The 16,149-nt window shown below is 33.6% G+C and overlaps 2 protein-coding genes across 2 annotated transcripts; one reads left to right on the top strand and one right to left on the bottom strand.

The window, feature by feature from the left end:
* The first annotated feature begins 64 nt into the window (after nucleotides 1-64).
* On the top strand, nucleotides 65-5,779 carry LOC126928898 (antifreeze protein Maxi-like). Its single transcript, XM_050744753.1, has 2 exons — nucleotides 65-160; nucleotides 4,372-5,779. The coding sequence occupies exon 2, from the start codon at nucleotides 4,410-4,412 to the stop codon at nucleotides 5,550-5,552; it is 1,143 nt and encodes a 380-aa protein (XP_050600710.1). The 5' UTR covers nucleotides 65-160; nucleotides 4,372-4,409; the 3' UTR covers nucleotides 5,553-5,779.
* A 32-nt stretch (nucleotides 5,780-5,811) lies between these two features.
* On the bottom strand, nucleotides 5,812-14,495 carry LOC126928897 (cytochrome P450 6a2-like). Its single transcript, XM_050744752.1, has 8 exons — nucleotides 14,267-14,495; nucleotides 9,874-11,964; nucleotides 9,093-9,289; nucleotides 7,775-8,144; nucleotides 7,317-7,654; nucleotides 6,989-7,216; nucleotides 6,503-6,754; nucleotides 5,812-6,300 (listed from the first exon to the last, which is right to left on the bottom strand). The coding sequence occupies exons 3-8, from the start codon at nucleotides 9,274-9,276 to the stop codon at nucleotides 6,134-6,136; spliced, it is 1,539 nt and encodes a 512-aa protein (XP_050600709.1). The 5' UTR covers nucleotides 9,277-9,289; nucleotides 9,874-11,964; nucleotides 14,267-14,495; the 3' UTR covers nucleotides 5,812-6,133.
* Nucleotides 14,496-16,149: the final 1,654 nt, after the last annotated feature.

The raw sequence follows: 16,149 nt of genomic DNA, 5'->3' as shown, positions 1-16,149 counted from the left end.
CCTGAACCCCTTCCGTAACTACCGTATTACCATTAGCTGTTGGTACAGGCCTATAAGAGCTACGATAACCAAGTAAGTGGTATCAGTTTATAGTTGTTTCTTCGAGCTGCAACAGCAAGGATTCTGTAAACGTTTGACCGTTTGACCAGTCTTGAATTTTGTGAGTACTAAAAGTTTGTTGACAATTTATCATTTATTTAATTACGTTTGTAGTTGTCCAGGTAACGAGAGAAAGTTTCTAATAATTTCACTTTTTCGACATTTCGTTCCTTAGGAAGCGTTTCACTCGAACATAAATAGCGTGGGATTTGAATTTGTTAAAAAGCTTCCTTTTCCAAACACTTACGATACTCTTTCCTTCGATTATTAATTTGTAATTATTATCCTACGCTATTATCCTGCAAATTTCATACATTTTTGAATAATCGTCTTCGACAAGATTTGTATTCGATATAATTGTATTCAAGATGATATTACGGTGGATGCAATAATGGCAAAAAATTAAAAAGTCAAAAAGTTACTCAAAATTAGTAATTAATTAATTTCGTACATAGAATGCATCCGACTTACAGATATTCTGTACTCGCCCTCATTTTCTGTAATCGATGAAATATTCTACATATTTTTATACGTATCCTGCGAATAATTTGTAATCTTTGTCCTCGTGTTAATCAACTTTACCATCCCTCGGAAAAGCAAAATTTGTTTTACACAGTGTACCTTCGTTTATTCATATGCAGAACCATGCCGCGTATCTTCTGAGATTTAGGTCCAATGTAAATTACATCTTATATACCTCACTATGTATATGCATGCACAATTTATATGAAAATAATACTTCATTTAATTGTTTTTAAATATAAACAGTTGGAATAAATTTAAAATAAAGGTAAATATTAAAATATTAAAATACTAATATTTTATAGAAATTTACTCAAGAAATTTTGTAAATCATGCGAATATCAATTCTCAGAAGTCTCTTATGGGAAACTTAAAGGTACAAAAGCGTTCAAAAACAAATTTCTATTTAGGTTTAATTTTTTTTTTCATCATTTTGACGAAAGCATGAATTTGCATAAACACATCGCACAAGTGACGAAGATAAAAGTGAGGGATACTGTGCGTAGAAAGTTATAATTAAGCTTCATTTCAAATGCAGCAGAATCAATTAATCGATATCATTGTTGCGTTGTGTTTCAAACACGCACCACCGGTATTCATTCCTTGACACATTTTCGCAATTTTTAAACATTCTTGGTAGAATTATTCTCACGGCCACGGATGAGTTGTATAATAACTTACATTAAGTACACCTTCGGTTCTATTTGAAATCTAATACAAATATTTCCATTTAATTAACACAACTGTTTAATTATCATTATATAAATATTTTCCTATATATTAAAGACCTTTGTTTCTAAAGCTATCAGGTTCATTGACGTTCGGTGATCTTCTCTTTCGATTTATTAACGAAACTTTTCGAAAATGTTCGTCCTGACATTGCTTGCAGTAACTTATTATACTCTTTTATCACATCGCTACTGAAAATTTGTAATTTTACTCGTCGAATACATATTTATCAACGATGATAACGTATGGTTTAAAATCTTTTTACTAATTCGTTTAAAAATAATTTCACCCGCACAAACATTATCTCTTTTTTATTACATTTGATACATTGTTGCGGGCGTTTAATAAATATCACAGCTTTCTTACTATCTATAATCATCTAGAATGAACAATTTGAGTATTTTCGCTGCAAATGTCTAAATGTACTCATAGTGCATTTTTTCAGCTTGAACGAACGTCATTCAAAGTTCTTACGATCGCATACAGATAAGGTCTGCTTCCCATTGATTTAATTATGCACTTATGCGCATGCACACGTACACGCAGTGCTTTTTAGAGCGTAACGGAACTAGATATTCAATTTTGAACCGCCGTGACTTGCAACAGAGTTGCACCAAAAAAAAAAAAAAAAAAAAAAATGGGACGTACGTCATGAATAATTAACATTAATCCGAAATATCGTAAAAGGATTTCATTGATACATCGTAGAGATTGAATCTACGCTGATCGTAATTAAAATGTAGCGGACATAAGTTGTCCACGTTACTCTTTAAATACATTCTGCTATCGAATGAAATTTTGCTCCGATACGATTAGTATGCTTAAATAGGTCGGCTTAAATAAAATAGAAACTATTAAATAACAAATAGCAAATTAAAATATTAACGAATTAACGAACATGTGTAAATAAATCGTTTCTGGTTTACCTTATCCGTTTCAGTTTGCACAATGAAAAGATCGTGAAGCTAATATGATTACTTTTCGATAAACAGACAGCAGTTCGTGCTTGCTTCTAAAATTACGCGCTTCTGGAACAAGTTGTTTTGGCGTATTCGTCGTAGCTAACATTAATTAACACGTAATTAACGCTATTAAAAATTACAAATTGCAATTAATAACAATCTCTCTAACCGAGTTGTTATATCTGCTTCTGTGGAAACGAATTTGTCCAAATTTAATTTATTTCTATTTTTTATTTGAGCTCTCAGATAACGAACGTCCCTCTGGTTAAATAATTATTTAAATAAAAATTTATTCAATAACGCCCTACATCAAAGACTAGGCGATATCGGAACAAACTTTTATTCAAACAATCATTCGAATAAAATATGTATTCCATTTATTTGTTTTATTATCTTATACTAAATGATGTTGTTTAAGTAAAGATGTATTTGGAACATAAGTTACCGTGGTATTTGTTATTTTATTTGAAATTTAGATATTTATTGTTTGACTTTACCAGGAAAATAATTTTCCTCCCATCGTCGCATAGAACTTCTATTTCAAAACTGCAAACGATATAACGTACCATCGATGATATTTACTTCTACTGTACTCTTTATATTCGGATGCTCTATATTTTATTTCTATTATTCTTCGTATTTTGAGTTTTATTCCATTTGAATCCAATAGATGTTACGCGACTGGCATAGTGCAGAACGCGTTAAACGTGGTTGATTTTCTTAACAAACGCTCCTCTTCCATCATCGGGTGCATTTCAACCATAATTTCCTCTTACTACTCTTACCAATGACTATGCAAGTCAATTATTCGATGGGATGTTTGAATTTCAGATTGTACTGAGAGCGAATAATTTACAATAATTATATTATTATCATTATTGCATATTATTATTATATATATTGTAATAATCTACCTATTGTAACTTAATTACTCTTGGTACATAGTTATATTCTTACTCTTTACTGATACTGGTTTTATTGCATGGCAATAGAATAATTATTAATAAAAGTATCAAACGTATGATATTTACGATGCAGAATATTTGTGTGAAACTGGATTTATAAGACCCATGGAAATATTATTGACCTAGCAAAAAAGTTACCCTGCATTATACACTATCACCGCGGCAAAGCCGTGCTACCAATCTTCTATGACTAATACACGCTAAAATGTGAAAGGCACAAAGGTTTCCAGTGGGAGTGTCCAAAAAAAGGTACATACGCAAGTGTAACAGTTTTGAACCCGAGACAAATGCACTAGTTTAACCAGCGAAACTCACTGGCATAGTAGCATTATTTCTTTAGGGGAAATTAGTTATATTTGTTGTTATTCCCGCGAATAATTTCAACTGCATATCGATGAAATTGTAAGAATTATTTTTCGATTAAATATATCTCTTACCGTGTTGCGTTCTCTGATATGTAAATTGCCTTTTTAATTTTACAAAATCCCTCGGCTATGTCGCATAAAGAAACTAATTAAAAGTGCGAAATTGCCAGGGTAAATACAAAACATAAATCTTTCTAAATATCGATGAAACACTTTGCTACATTTTTTTAGACGATTAAAACAAAATACTTCTGCGTCAAAGTTTAAGAGGGTAAATAATATTCTACGAAGGGGCACTTAAGCTTTATAGGGAGTGTGTTGTTAATCGAATAGTTACTTTGTTAGTACTTCGTATTTTGTAGTATCGTTGATGCCTCAACGTGTTTTTTATCGTGATCTACACGCAATATTCTATTGTCGTCAAATTCAGAGATCGGAGAATTGTCGCGAGAATTTCCCACCGTTATATTCAATTAATCATACTTTTATATCTAAATCAATGCACGTAATATCAACGTAACGAATGAGCGAGGAAAATAATAGAGTAAAATATTTATCTTTTATTATGCAAAATTGTCGAATAATATTTATCGCTTTCACCATAATCGTTAACGATCGACAACTTTTATCACTGTCGATTTGTCATTTTCGAAATTATACATTTTGATTTTATTATATATAGCAATATGTATTATGTTTATGAAAGGAAATAAAATTTTCTTCTTACAGATTAAACCTACGAGAAAGGAGATAATTTCTAACCAAGAATGAAGACACTCCTGCTGTTATTCGCGTGTATTTGTTTGGCAGAATGTGGTGCAGGAAGAAAGCACACTCGTGAGCAACAAGCTCAAGGTTACGAATACGAATATGCTCAGGAATCTGCGCTATCTGGCCCCCTAGTAGCTGCAGGTCCACACGCTCATGGTCGCGGACTGCCTCATCCCGGGTTCAGCGTTGGTGGTCCTTTGGCTAATATCGCGAAAGGCGCGGCAGAACAAGCTCACACGCAGTTAAATAATCAACATTCCGCGGCCGGACAAGCCGCGTTCGTGGCGAAAAATACATTAGCGCAAGCTGCTTCTCAGTCAGCGGCTACCGCGGCTGCGGCACTCGCTGGCAAACAGATCGTGGTCCAAGGGCTGGAGCAACAATCGAGAGATGCCCACGTAGCGGTAGACGGGGAGAACCTGCAACTGCAACAAGCGGAACGTGCCGCAAACGCGGCAAGGACCACCGCTAAACAAGCGATGCAGCAGTTGCAAGTGGTTACAGCGGCCTTAAACGCGGCACAGGCGACGGCTGACCGCGCAGCGCAAGCTGCCGCGGAATCAGCGGCCGAGTTGGCGGCGCAAACCACCATGCTTGGTCAGGCGAAGGCAAGAGCGGAGTCGGTGGACGAGCAACTCACTGCTGCTCGCCTCGATTACGAAACTACTCAAGCGGCCGCTGAGAAAGCTGCGAGCGCAGCCGCAGCCGCGCAGAATAACGCTGCCGCCGCCGCTGCACACGTTGCCGATGCTGCCGCTGGTTCCGCGCTTTTGGCTCACCAGCCGATCAATCCCTCTCCGCTCCCGAAACTTCCTCCACCTCGCCACGGTGCTCTCGGAGAACCTGCCGTTCTCGACGCAGGTCTTCACGAACCCGGTGCCCTTCTCGCACCTGGCGCGCTCCACCAAGCTGACGCTCTCCGTTCACCTGCCGCGCTTCACCAAGCGGAAGCTCTCCGTCTCTCCTCCGGACTTCACGAAGCTGCCGCGCTCCAGGAAGCCGCTCTTCGCGCGTCCAGCCTGCTTCACGAAGCTGGTCCAGCACTTCAATCTCCAGGCGGTCTTCATCGTTCAGAGTTGCTTAGCCTAGCCAATGCTTTACCTACCGATAGTTACGATATTAAAGGTTATCGATACTAGATTCCTTCGGATTGGACATTTTAGACGAATCTAGTACTTGTTACCGTCTTCTTTCAGGAATAACGAAATATTATGTTCCATGTGTCAGACTGTGAAATAAAATATTGTTGAAATGTCAAATATCTTCTGCCTGACCTCTTCATCTTTGTCCTGTTAAATCTCTAACTAATTGATTACCTTTCAGCTGCTTCCCCGCCCCTCCCCCCGAAATAGTACGAAAATATAAATGTTAACAAACTTTTCAAAATAAAACACGACATAGATTTAAGAATATTGGGCAATAACAATCTCCGTTACTTTATTTCCAAATCTAGAGATGTATAAAACAAGAAATAAAGAATTAACGTAAACTAAACTTTTACTTTCCATACTTTTCCTCTTTCGCGTCTCTTTTTGATTCATTATTATAATTTATCTCAAAAACCATAAAAATAAACATTTTTCCTATATTTCGCATAATTTTATTTTTCGACAACTGCAGAATTTTTTCTATAAAAAATAATCCGTAAAAAGTGTGTAAAAATTACTTGTAAACGTTTAACACAAATACGTCATTATTGTTGGTATTCTTAACGATGCAGTCACTTTAGTGGCTCGATAGTCAAATGTACACCACCCTTTGGTATTAATATAAGAGATCCCGGTTCATAATCCAAAGTAGTTGGTGTTTCTGGTGCGAGTGTCATTTTATTTTTTAACAAAGCATTTATTACAGCGACCTTTGTTTGTATAAGGCCAAATCTTAATCCTAAAATGTAGAAACAACGTGTTTAATACCATGATTCGCCAAAAACAAAGTGATTCATTATGATCAAAATTTTTTAATTTATTACTGATTAAAAATATCATTGTCAAGTTACGTTTTAATTTGACGAGAGAGAACTTTCTATCCTTATCATAAATTGAGTAGATATATTTACGTAAGAAAATACTTTGAAAAATATATTTACCAATACATATTCTTGGTCCTTCGCCAAATGGTAAATACGCATAAGGATGTCTAGTTTTTATATTTTCTTCGCTGAATCGTTCTGGATCAAATTTATCCGGGTTTGGGTATATGTTGGCATCTCGATGAATACCAAAAACGGGTATTGTCACAGCAATTCCTTTAGGTATGACAAATTTTGTTCCCTCCATTGTTGTTTCGTTTGTGCAAATACGGTTTAGGACAGTAACCGGAGGATATTTCCGTAATGTTTCTGAAACGAATCGATAAAAATATAAAATTAATTAATTTTCAAAATATGCTGCTTTCTATAATTAGTTGATAGATAAAGGTTTTCAATCAATTTTCTATCGAGATTCTACGTTTTTTATTATATTCTCAATAACAAAGATTCGCATAAAAGTTCATAGTCCAAGAGACGTTTTAATGTTTTAAATTTAATGTTGCACGATTGTTGCTAATCGTTATAGTGCAGCCACATACATACCAGAGATCACTTTATGGAGATAAGTCATTTCGTTCACAGCATCGTATGTCAGATCACCACCATGCTTCTCCAGGTGTGTTTGAATTTCTTCGCGTACTTTATTCTGTATATCTTGATGCATCGCTAATTCGTACAGGCAGAATGTTACTGTGGTCGAAGATGTTTCAAAACCAGCCAAGTAGAAGACGAAAGCTTGCGCAGCAGCCTCCGTCATTGTCAATTTATTTTCTATTTGTACCACGACAAAATAATAATTTTGTATTATCGTTGTCCTTAATATCGAAATATTTATCAATACGAAAAGTTATTTAAACGGAAGGATAATTACTTGCAAGAGTTGCCGCTTCCGAGTTATCGTCTGCTTCCACATATCCATTTCTCATTAACTGCATCAATAGATTCAAAAAATCTTTTCGTTCGATGTTATTCGATTCTCTATATTCCACAGTTTCTTTAAACACATTTATAAAAAAGTTCGTAACATCTTTGTCGGTATATGGTATGGAAAAGAAATCAAACACCTGCGGGGCCCATACGATAAGAGCATTCCAAAGAGGCTTCGGATCAAATATCTTCTTTCCCCAATAGCGAAATTCGTTGTCCGGATTCTCCAAGCTATCGCACGTTATTCCAAATGCTGCTGACATGATAATGTCGACGGCATATCTAAAAAAGCAAGTGTTGATTTCCAAGGATGCGTTTATGTTCAGGAATACAAGTGCTCTATTATCAAGTCTATTTGTCGTCAAACCATCGATCGATATATGATACGCGAGAAACACATACCTTGAAAATACGTCTTTTACGTCGATCGTCGATCTTGTCTGTGCCTTTTCTTCCAAATATGTTGCTAAGGTATTTCCAATGTCTTTCATAATCGGAAACATCTGTTTAAGTTTCCCCGCAGTAAAAGTTGGTGTCAATTTTACTCTCAAATTCCTCCACTTTTTTCCAGGTAATTGAAATAGATGTCCGGACAGCGGGTCCGTTTTTTCGTTACAAAAAAATCCACGATCGTGGAAATTCGTAAACTGTTTTGCCAGTACGTCTCGAGTTAAATCAAGATCGTTTATAATCAAAAATGGTTTGTGAAGCATATATATACCAACAAGAGGATGTTGTTTATATCGATGATAAATATCTCCGAAAAACTCGGCTACGAAATAAAACCTTAATGATAGACACATACACGTAGCTACTTGTAAATTATGAATAATGCGCGTGTGTTTAACGTCTTTTCACATCTCCTTCAAAATGAGACCAACAAATCGTATTAACTATACAAACTGGGAAACAATCACTGAAAATATCGTGTTCTAGTCGATTGTTACCAAACTGGGCTCGATTATATTAAAGTTTACAGACATTGGCTATCCAGAATCGTTAAATATGCTCTTGATACTCTGCTGGGTCAACAACGACTTTTCTTTATCAACAATCTTATTATGTCTATGTGAAAGATGAAGATGAGATGCCGCCACGGTGCATTTCTCAAAAGCCGATAATTTTTAGAAGGTGCAGGCATTGGAGTCGTGTTAACTTTTCGACCACCATATGCTTTGACAAGCATATAGCCTGAATTGCCGAGTATAGCAATAGATATTGTATCTAACATATCGATAATGGTTTAGTATTATTCAAGCACGTAATGTAAAAACACTTTCATAACATTTCGTTTATAGCATACATTGCCTTTTTTACTGTTTCATTTAACAGTAGTTGACATTTTTATAGGATACCGCATGAAATATGTCTGTGATATGTATATGATCTTCCTTCGATTATTGACCGATCCAAGTCAACTAATATGCAGCTTTTGTACAATTTAATTGTACGAAATCGAAAGAATTAATTGTAAAATTAATCGATTACGATACTAATACGATACAATTTTCGCAGTGATTGCTTCTTTAACGATTTTTATTCCAATACGATTTGATATTAATAAAATTCCAGTAAACAACTGTATGCAACTAATAACAACTTTTAAATAAAATGACATTTTAATTTAAAGTTTAATACCAGCATTTTTCTCGATTTGCTGAGTCGAAATTTAGAGTAAAATGATTGACATTAGTTTTATATTTATTCATAGTGATCTTACCTTGTGATCGTTTGCCAATTACAATTGGCATTATATTACCAGTAGGGAAGGTAGGTTCGACATAAAATACTCCTCTTTTCTGCCAAAATTTAAAGATATGTAGTTTGTAATAGATGTACCATCCGGCAATTACAACGCTTGAAATAGCCAAAATATCTGATATTAACCACGTAGCTAATAACATTGTGCTTGATTGTCTGTAACGCAAATGCAAACATTAAGTTCAACAAAATCCGAATTTCTTTCGTCAGTGTATTATTTATATTCTATCGTGTTTAGAAGATTCAACAAATTCTTTCGATTGCTTCAATATGTTGAAATATATTTATTATATATATAATATTATAACGCGACTTAATTCTAATTAAACAATGATTCTATCTGTACAGCTACGAAATAGAACATTTGGACATTTCCTAAGTGCATGATTTTACATTGTTTATGTTCTCCTTTAAAAATTATTTATTCTCATATTTAGACGACATTAAATCGTTTAAATAAACAGACAGATACATTCTTCAAATTTTTGTTATAATTAGAGCTCGTTAATTTATCATAATTCATACGCGATAACACTACAAGAACTTTTATTTTTCTATTTTTCATTCTAATAGAACATGAATATATCAAGCCTAAAGAAATGTAGCAAACACAAAATTATTTTATAATTTTTAATTAAACAATCTTTCATACAAAGTTATAAATAGTAATTACTATCTTATAAATAACAATACATAATAAAAAGAATACTCAAAAAAATTCCCAATAAATTCTTTCCAACCTTGTACGTTACTTTCAAGGAAGAATCACACTTTATGACAAATAATGATATAAAACAATTTCTACGTTCGTATCGTTGAACGCCTTACTTTACTCTACCTAGGTGTACGAACTTGTATTAAAAAGGAAGCTGTGTTTCATGTTATATAGAACTTCTAAAGTAATAGTTAACATAAATACATGTTGCACGTATTATATAAGAAATAGAATGTAACGTATCATACATATGATTCAACAATTCTCATCAATTTCTGGTAATTATCTCGATGATGTCACAAACCTAATGCCCCTAATCATATTTTCTAAAATTACGCTTTCCCTTAACAATTTTCACAATCGATATTTATATTGTAGCAATAATGGTAATTTTGTATGAGTTTCTAATATAACTTTACATTTTGTTTCATAGACAATTACAATTACGGGAGTTAGTTAGACTTAAACTTAATTAACTATTTCCATTGATTGCTATATATACTTAGTAAAATATAGAACGGCAATTTTCAAATTTGAACAAAGAAGCACGGGCAAGACTCATAAAATGAATACACGTTAAAGAGATGTTTCAACTAAATCCTGACATCGTGACATCCATGACAATAAGTTAGTAGTAAGACATGCTTTAAGTCGTCCAGTTACAATTGCATAGAGTCATTATTTACATATTAGTTATACATCAGCTGATTTACTTATAATACATGTGTGTATAACGCATGTATGTACATATATAATTAAATTTAAATACGGATATGTCTAATGTAGAATAAAATTAGTCTTTTATACGAAACAGTTGTAATTATCAACGTTATAAATATTTAACCAAACGCTCGATAATTTATCAACAATATGATACGAATCTCTTGTAATTGCAACGAAAAATGATGTGTCATGGCTAAGACGTACGTAAATAATTATAAGTTGGACACATGGTCTGAAAAAAACACTTTCGTAAAAAATTAGAACCGTCCGGAAACGATTGCAACGGGTAAACAAGAGAGTCGTAAAATTGCAATTCACTGTATCATCTCATAAAATCAGTTTAGAAACGATAATAAAGCGTTGTGTTACTATATATTTTTGGAAAATTATTTACGCGAAATTATTTACGCTTAATGTATTATACGGAAGCCGTACGCGAAACGTTTCATTATTACTTAAATCCTATTAATATATTATTACTGTTACATTCGCTCAAAATTGTATACGTACATACAGCGACGGACAAAAGAAATTTGATAAGATTAAAAAAGCAGCATGAATTTACAAAATCGATTTATCTATACATACATGTACTGTATGTATAGATAATGTATGTAATGATATGATGTATCATAATGATACTGTATGTACGTAAATAATAATCCTTGCATTAATTCTTACACTAAAGTTTGAATTTACGTAAAAAAATATATTCGAGTTTGCTGTTGATTTTCCTGAATGGATATGTATGGCGTTTGAATTTTCGGATATTACCAGTATACCATCTAGACTGGTTGCCTAGATCGTAGTTTATTAATAATAACATTCTGTATCTCGCCTCTTACTTCCAATTTTTCGATTGGAGATAACGATTCCATAAAAGGAAGTAAACTTTTAAAAAACTGAAGATCTGAGTTTTCTTCGCTTTTGTTGTTTATGTCTTTTTTCAATAACTCTAGCCGCTGTTCCTCTAGCTTTAAAAATTCGATATCTACGTCCCTCCGCTGCTTTTTGTATTTGTATTTAGATTTTTGTGAACATTTTGAATTTGAGTGAAATCCTGGATCCGAAAATTGGATGGGTGTGGAAGTGGAGTATTCCTGCGTACAATTCGAAGTACTTGCAAAATCACTCGTATCCTTGACGTTATCATTGGAAACTTCATCAGGTTGTTCCTCGATATTATCATCGCTAATGAACGAATTATCTGGCAGATTACTCGCACCGCGAGTATGAGCTACATAATCCTTGATGAATCCCATCATTTCGAAATATGGCCATTTGATCTTACATGGGGTCGTTGCTTTCGAGTCAGATTTCAAAGGAGGAAGCTTCTGTATGTTTTTCCTATAGCTGTCTTTTAAATTCTTCCATTTCAGTTTTGCAACAACTCCTGAAAGCACAAAAATTTGCATTTACTTTTCAAACATCGTATTACATATTTATTATCGTTTGCCAATTTCGTTATGCCGCATAAATCAATCAACTGTATGCACGATCGTATTGAAAACATGCAGTGTCATATGAGACAAATTTATGTATTTGACCTTGCGGTGACTTTGAAATCTTCCGTGTTAGATATTACCTAAAAGTGACTATGTTGGAAATTATTTTGAAAACATATTGACTATTTTCAAAACATCAAAAAACTGCGATCTTGTGCTTCGCCAATGCCATACTAGTAGTAGTATTTATGGAAAATGTCTTTATGTGTGCTTGTGATGTACATTTAAGAAATGGTATTAATAACTTTTAGAATCGGTGAAAATTTCCCAACTGTATCGAGTACATCGATGGAAAACGTCGTAAATCAGATGTCCGCCAAACTCCGGTTCTTATTATTTCAATTATTTGCGCTATCATTCTATTATACCGCAAGGTGTCAACAAAAAATTTATAACGATCGAAGTTGGTAGCAGGAATAAGCAAAGATGGAAGCATTTTTATCACGTCTCAACTCTCTTCCGTATTTCGGAATAAGAAAAACTTAACGCTTCATCCCTTCAAGCTTTCTAACATCGTTCTTCTAAATTTTAACCGGAAATTGAGCGTATTCCGTAAAAAATAATACCTCCTGCGACCATATCCACGAAGAGCATTGACTTCGCAAAGAGAAAACTTTAATAAACCACTCTCGACAGCATGAAAATGAATTGAACGTGCATTCGGTATTCTCTATAGTAAATCGCGTCTTTTGGTTAAAGATATAGAAACTTCATTACATAAAGCAATCATTTTTATCAAATGTGTTTGTATATTACACAATTTTATCCGAGAGAGACAGAGATAGTGATTTAGACTACATTCGAGTGACAACGAAGTTAAATGATGGAAATGGTGATGATAATCCTGTACCGGATAATGACAGATGCAGTAATAAATACAGACTAGCAACTTAAAATAAAAAAACTATGCGCACATCTATTTGAATGGAATCGATAGGTGCTAGTAGCTATCGGAACGCTGTAGTATAAGATATAATTTTCAATCTTTTTTCCTTCGTCTTCTCCACTTCATATTTCTTTATTCTATATGTATTAATTAAGATATCTTATAGGAATTCTTATGTGAGTTTCACAATTATTTGTCTTCGGTAGAACATTTAATTTAGAAGATATCCCTATTCTCTTTATATACCCAATTTGATATATGTATACGAATGAAAGAAAAACTATAAATATTATAATTTATGTCAGTACAGTTGATATCTTTGTACGTGCCTTTTTCCAAAGCTGCTCAAAAAAGCTCACGCCTTTTGCACATCACCATCAATCATCTATTACCTAGAAAACGAGTCCAGTAAACGCCATCTGCACTTAGACTCGATTACTGTTAGAACCCTTGACCTCGATCGTAAAGAAAGTGGCGAGTGGCAGAAACGGTCAAAGGAGCGACGACAAGACAGCAGAAAATAAATCAAACTCATAGACAGACTTATGTATGATCGCACTGAAATAATTCATTATATGAAATAAGTCATACACGGCTTAACGTGGCGACGCACTGCCGCTCATTCGTTGTATTGCTTATTTCATATGGCTCGGTGTAGACGAGTAACATTTTATCGTACGACACCGTTGCGGTGTAGTTGAAAGAACAGAGAAATAAAGTTCTTCTGTCTCACGAAAGAAGAATATATACACAAGTATTTTCTTGTTGTTCCAACCTGTCTCGCGCTGCGGCGATTTGCCGCAAACGGCTTGTCTGAAGTCGGTCTTAGTAGTAGTAACAGTAACAAATGTATAAAACAACTAAAAATGTATATTCTGTATTATTCACTTTGCATTGAATAGCAAGTCAGAAGACTCGCATATGCAGTCGTAAACGAGATTTTCGTAGAAATCATTTATTTAGGTTCGTAAAGTATGATATAAAGATAAACAGATCAATGGCTAGTCGATGTAAACAGATCGCCAAGCGGCAACCGGAACGGTGAACGTTTGGTTATATTTGTGAATGCATCACAGATTCACACATATGGACAGAATTCAATTCGCTAGTACTGGCAGTTTTCTATGAATATCTAGAAAACTAAATGAGTGCGACATTTTCGTACAAGGAAAAAGTTATTCAAAATGTCGATTTTCACAATATATTTAAAAATCATCGAAATTGTTAATCTAAAAGTGTATCTATTAATAATTATGTTGCTAATTTAATTATGTAACAATATAAGAATAGAATAAACATTTTACCTGTACAATTACACTGCTTTCCTACTTCTTCCCATATCATGTCTGTGATAGACTTATTTTTATAATCTTTATGATTATCTTGCCATAAAATCGGCCTACATTGCACTTCAGTTATTAAACATTCGATATCAAAATAATTCTTCGTACTCATTATTACTACTTATTTGCTATTTAGAGAGCTACTAAAATAACAAACATAATAGTGGAGAACAGATCGACAAAAATTGGTCCCCTCTCTGCCGCTCACTGTTACCGCGTTGTCGCTCATCGTTAGTTGCTGCGTATGGCCTATGTCACATAAATCTGTGGCGGCCTCTCAACCAACTTCGCAGATTGTCCGCATCGACGCCACTTCACGGTACACTGCACGGATTTATAACAACAGTCGATATCTAAAATCTAATACTCTCTCACTACGCGAAACAGCAGAAATCTGCTAAATTACCAGCATAGGAAACACTGCATAACTCCAAATTGTCATGTTTAATTTTAATTTAATCGGAAAAATCTCATAAATATGATACAAAATTTCTCACACAAAAAATGTTGCAATTTAAGAAATTATACTATTGTATTACAAACTATCAAGCTGCCAAATCTCATCAAAAAGAAATTTCAATAGAGATGACCATTCACGTGCTACAAATCCCAACAATTACAATAATTTGCCAAACGTATCCCCAGACAAATTGTAAAGGAAAGATCTCTTTTCTTATTTCTTTTTGCTCTTGACATTTCTTCTCCCTTCTACTACTACTTCTACTAAGCCCAGGTATCTACGTTTTCAATTCATACATTTTGTTCGTTGTAATTTATCGAAATATATTGAAATATTAAATCACGCGTATTACGTTCTGATATTATTTCTTTATTTGAAAGACAATATGGTCACTATTGAAAATATATTTTCCAGGAATTTGTCAATTTGTAACCATACACGCTCGATATTATCGACTTTTTTTTTTTTTTTTTTTTTAACGCTAAGGATAAGAAAATATGTTCCAACGAAAAATAGAATTGTTTTTCTTTTCCTCTCTAATTTATAATTTTTATAGACGTTTATTTAACTGTTACCTTATTAATAAACATCTTTTCGTACTTAATACCAACGGGGTTCCCAAATTCTGTCGACTAATTGGAAGTATTAAATTATAGTCCACGATCATATAAATTTATGTGATCGCGCTATAATCGAATACATATGTAGGTATTTCATTCGAAACCGCATAATTTCCAATACGTCGGTAACAATGGTTGATTCGAATCAACTGTTGTTCAAAGCAATTCAAACTAAGTTGGTTTAGTATGTTCATCCACCATTATAGAAAAGTAATTTTTTATCCTCATTTGTTAAAAATGTTTTAAATATAAAATATTAAACTTAGTTATAAAATATAATAATAAAAATGACATTTACATGTTTTAGATAGAATTATTTTCCCCTACTCAGTAGGTCTTTTTCATTCTCTTTCTTTTTTTCTAAAGTCTTTTTTTTAAATTAATACTTTTAACTTTAACCACTTTTAACTACTTTACCTACTCAATTTTGGAAAAAATAGCAAATTTTCAACTCTAGAGATGTTTTTGCTTTGTTTATGCAATGTTTGTGCTTTGATAGTAGACAGTAGCAGCTATCGAATTGCTATTAAGATGAGAAAATTTCGTGGACTCTCCCGAATAAAATGTCACGTACTTTAAGTATTATAAAAACAATAGTGTCTTTTTTGTTAACTAAGGAGTCAATATTTAAAGTATAGAATTGTAATTTTCAAATTTGATTTTAAGCGAACGAGCATGCGTAAGTTCATAAAATAAATAAAGGTTAGAGACGATGTTTCGGTTGAATCATGACACGAAGTTAGTGACAGCCTCTAGGTTCTACA

The sequence above is a fragment of the Bombus affinis genome, chromosome 2 (assembly GCF_024516045.1).
Source record: "Bombus affinis isolate iyBomAffi1 chromosome 2, iyBomAffi1.2, whole genome shotgun sequence".
Lineage (NCBI taxonomy): Eukaryota > Metazoa > Arthropoda > Insecta > Hymenoptera > Apidae > Bombus > Bombus affinis.
The sequence above is the reverse complement of the archived record's forward strand: the minus strand, read 5'-3'. Positions and strand labels throughout refer to the sequence as shown.

Excerpts from the sequence above, each read along its gene's own strand:
- LOC126928897 (XM_050744752.1), bottom strand. The coding sequence starts at position 9,276 with ATGTTATTAGCTACGTGGTTAATATCAGATATTTTGGCTATTTCAAGC. Across the intron at positions 8,145-9,092 it reads AATTGGCAAACGATCACAAG|CCGAGTTTTTCGGAGATATT; the intron begins GTAAGATCACTA and ends TTTATTTCGTAG. Across the intron at positions 6,301-6,502 it reads AGGACCAAGAATATGTATTG|GATTAAGATTTGGCCTTATA; the intron begins GTAAATATATTT and ends TCTACATTTTAG.
- LOC126928898 (XM_050744753.1), top strand. The coding sequence starts at position 4,410 with ATGAAGACACTCCTGCTGTTATTCGCGTGTATTTGTTTGGCAGAATGT.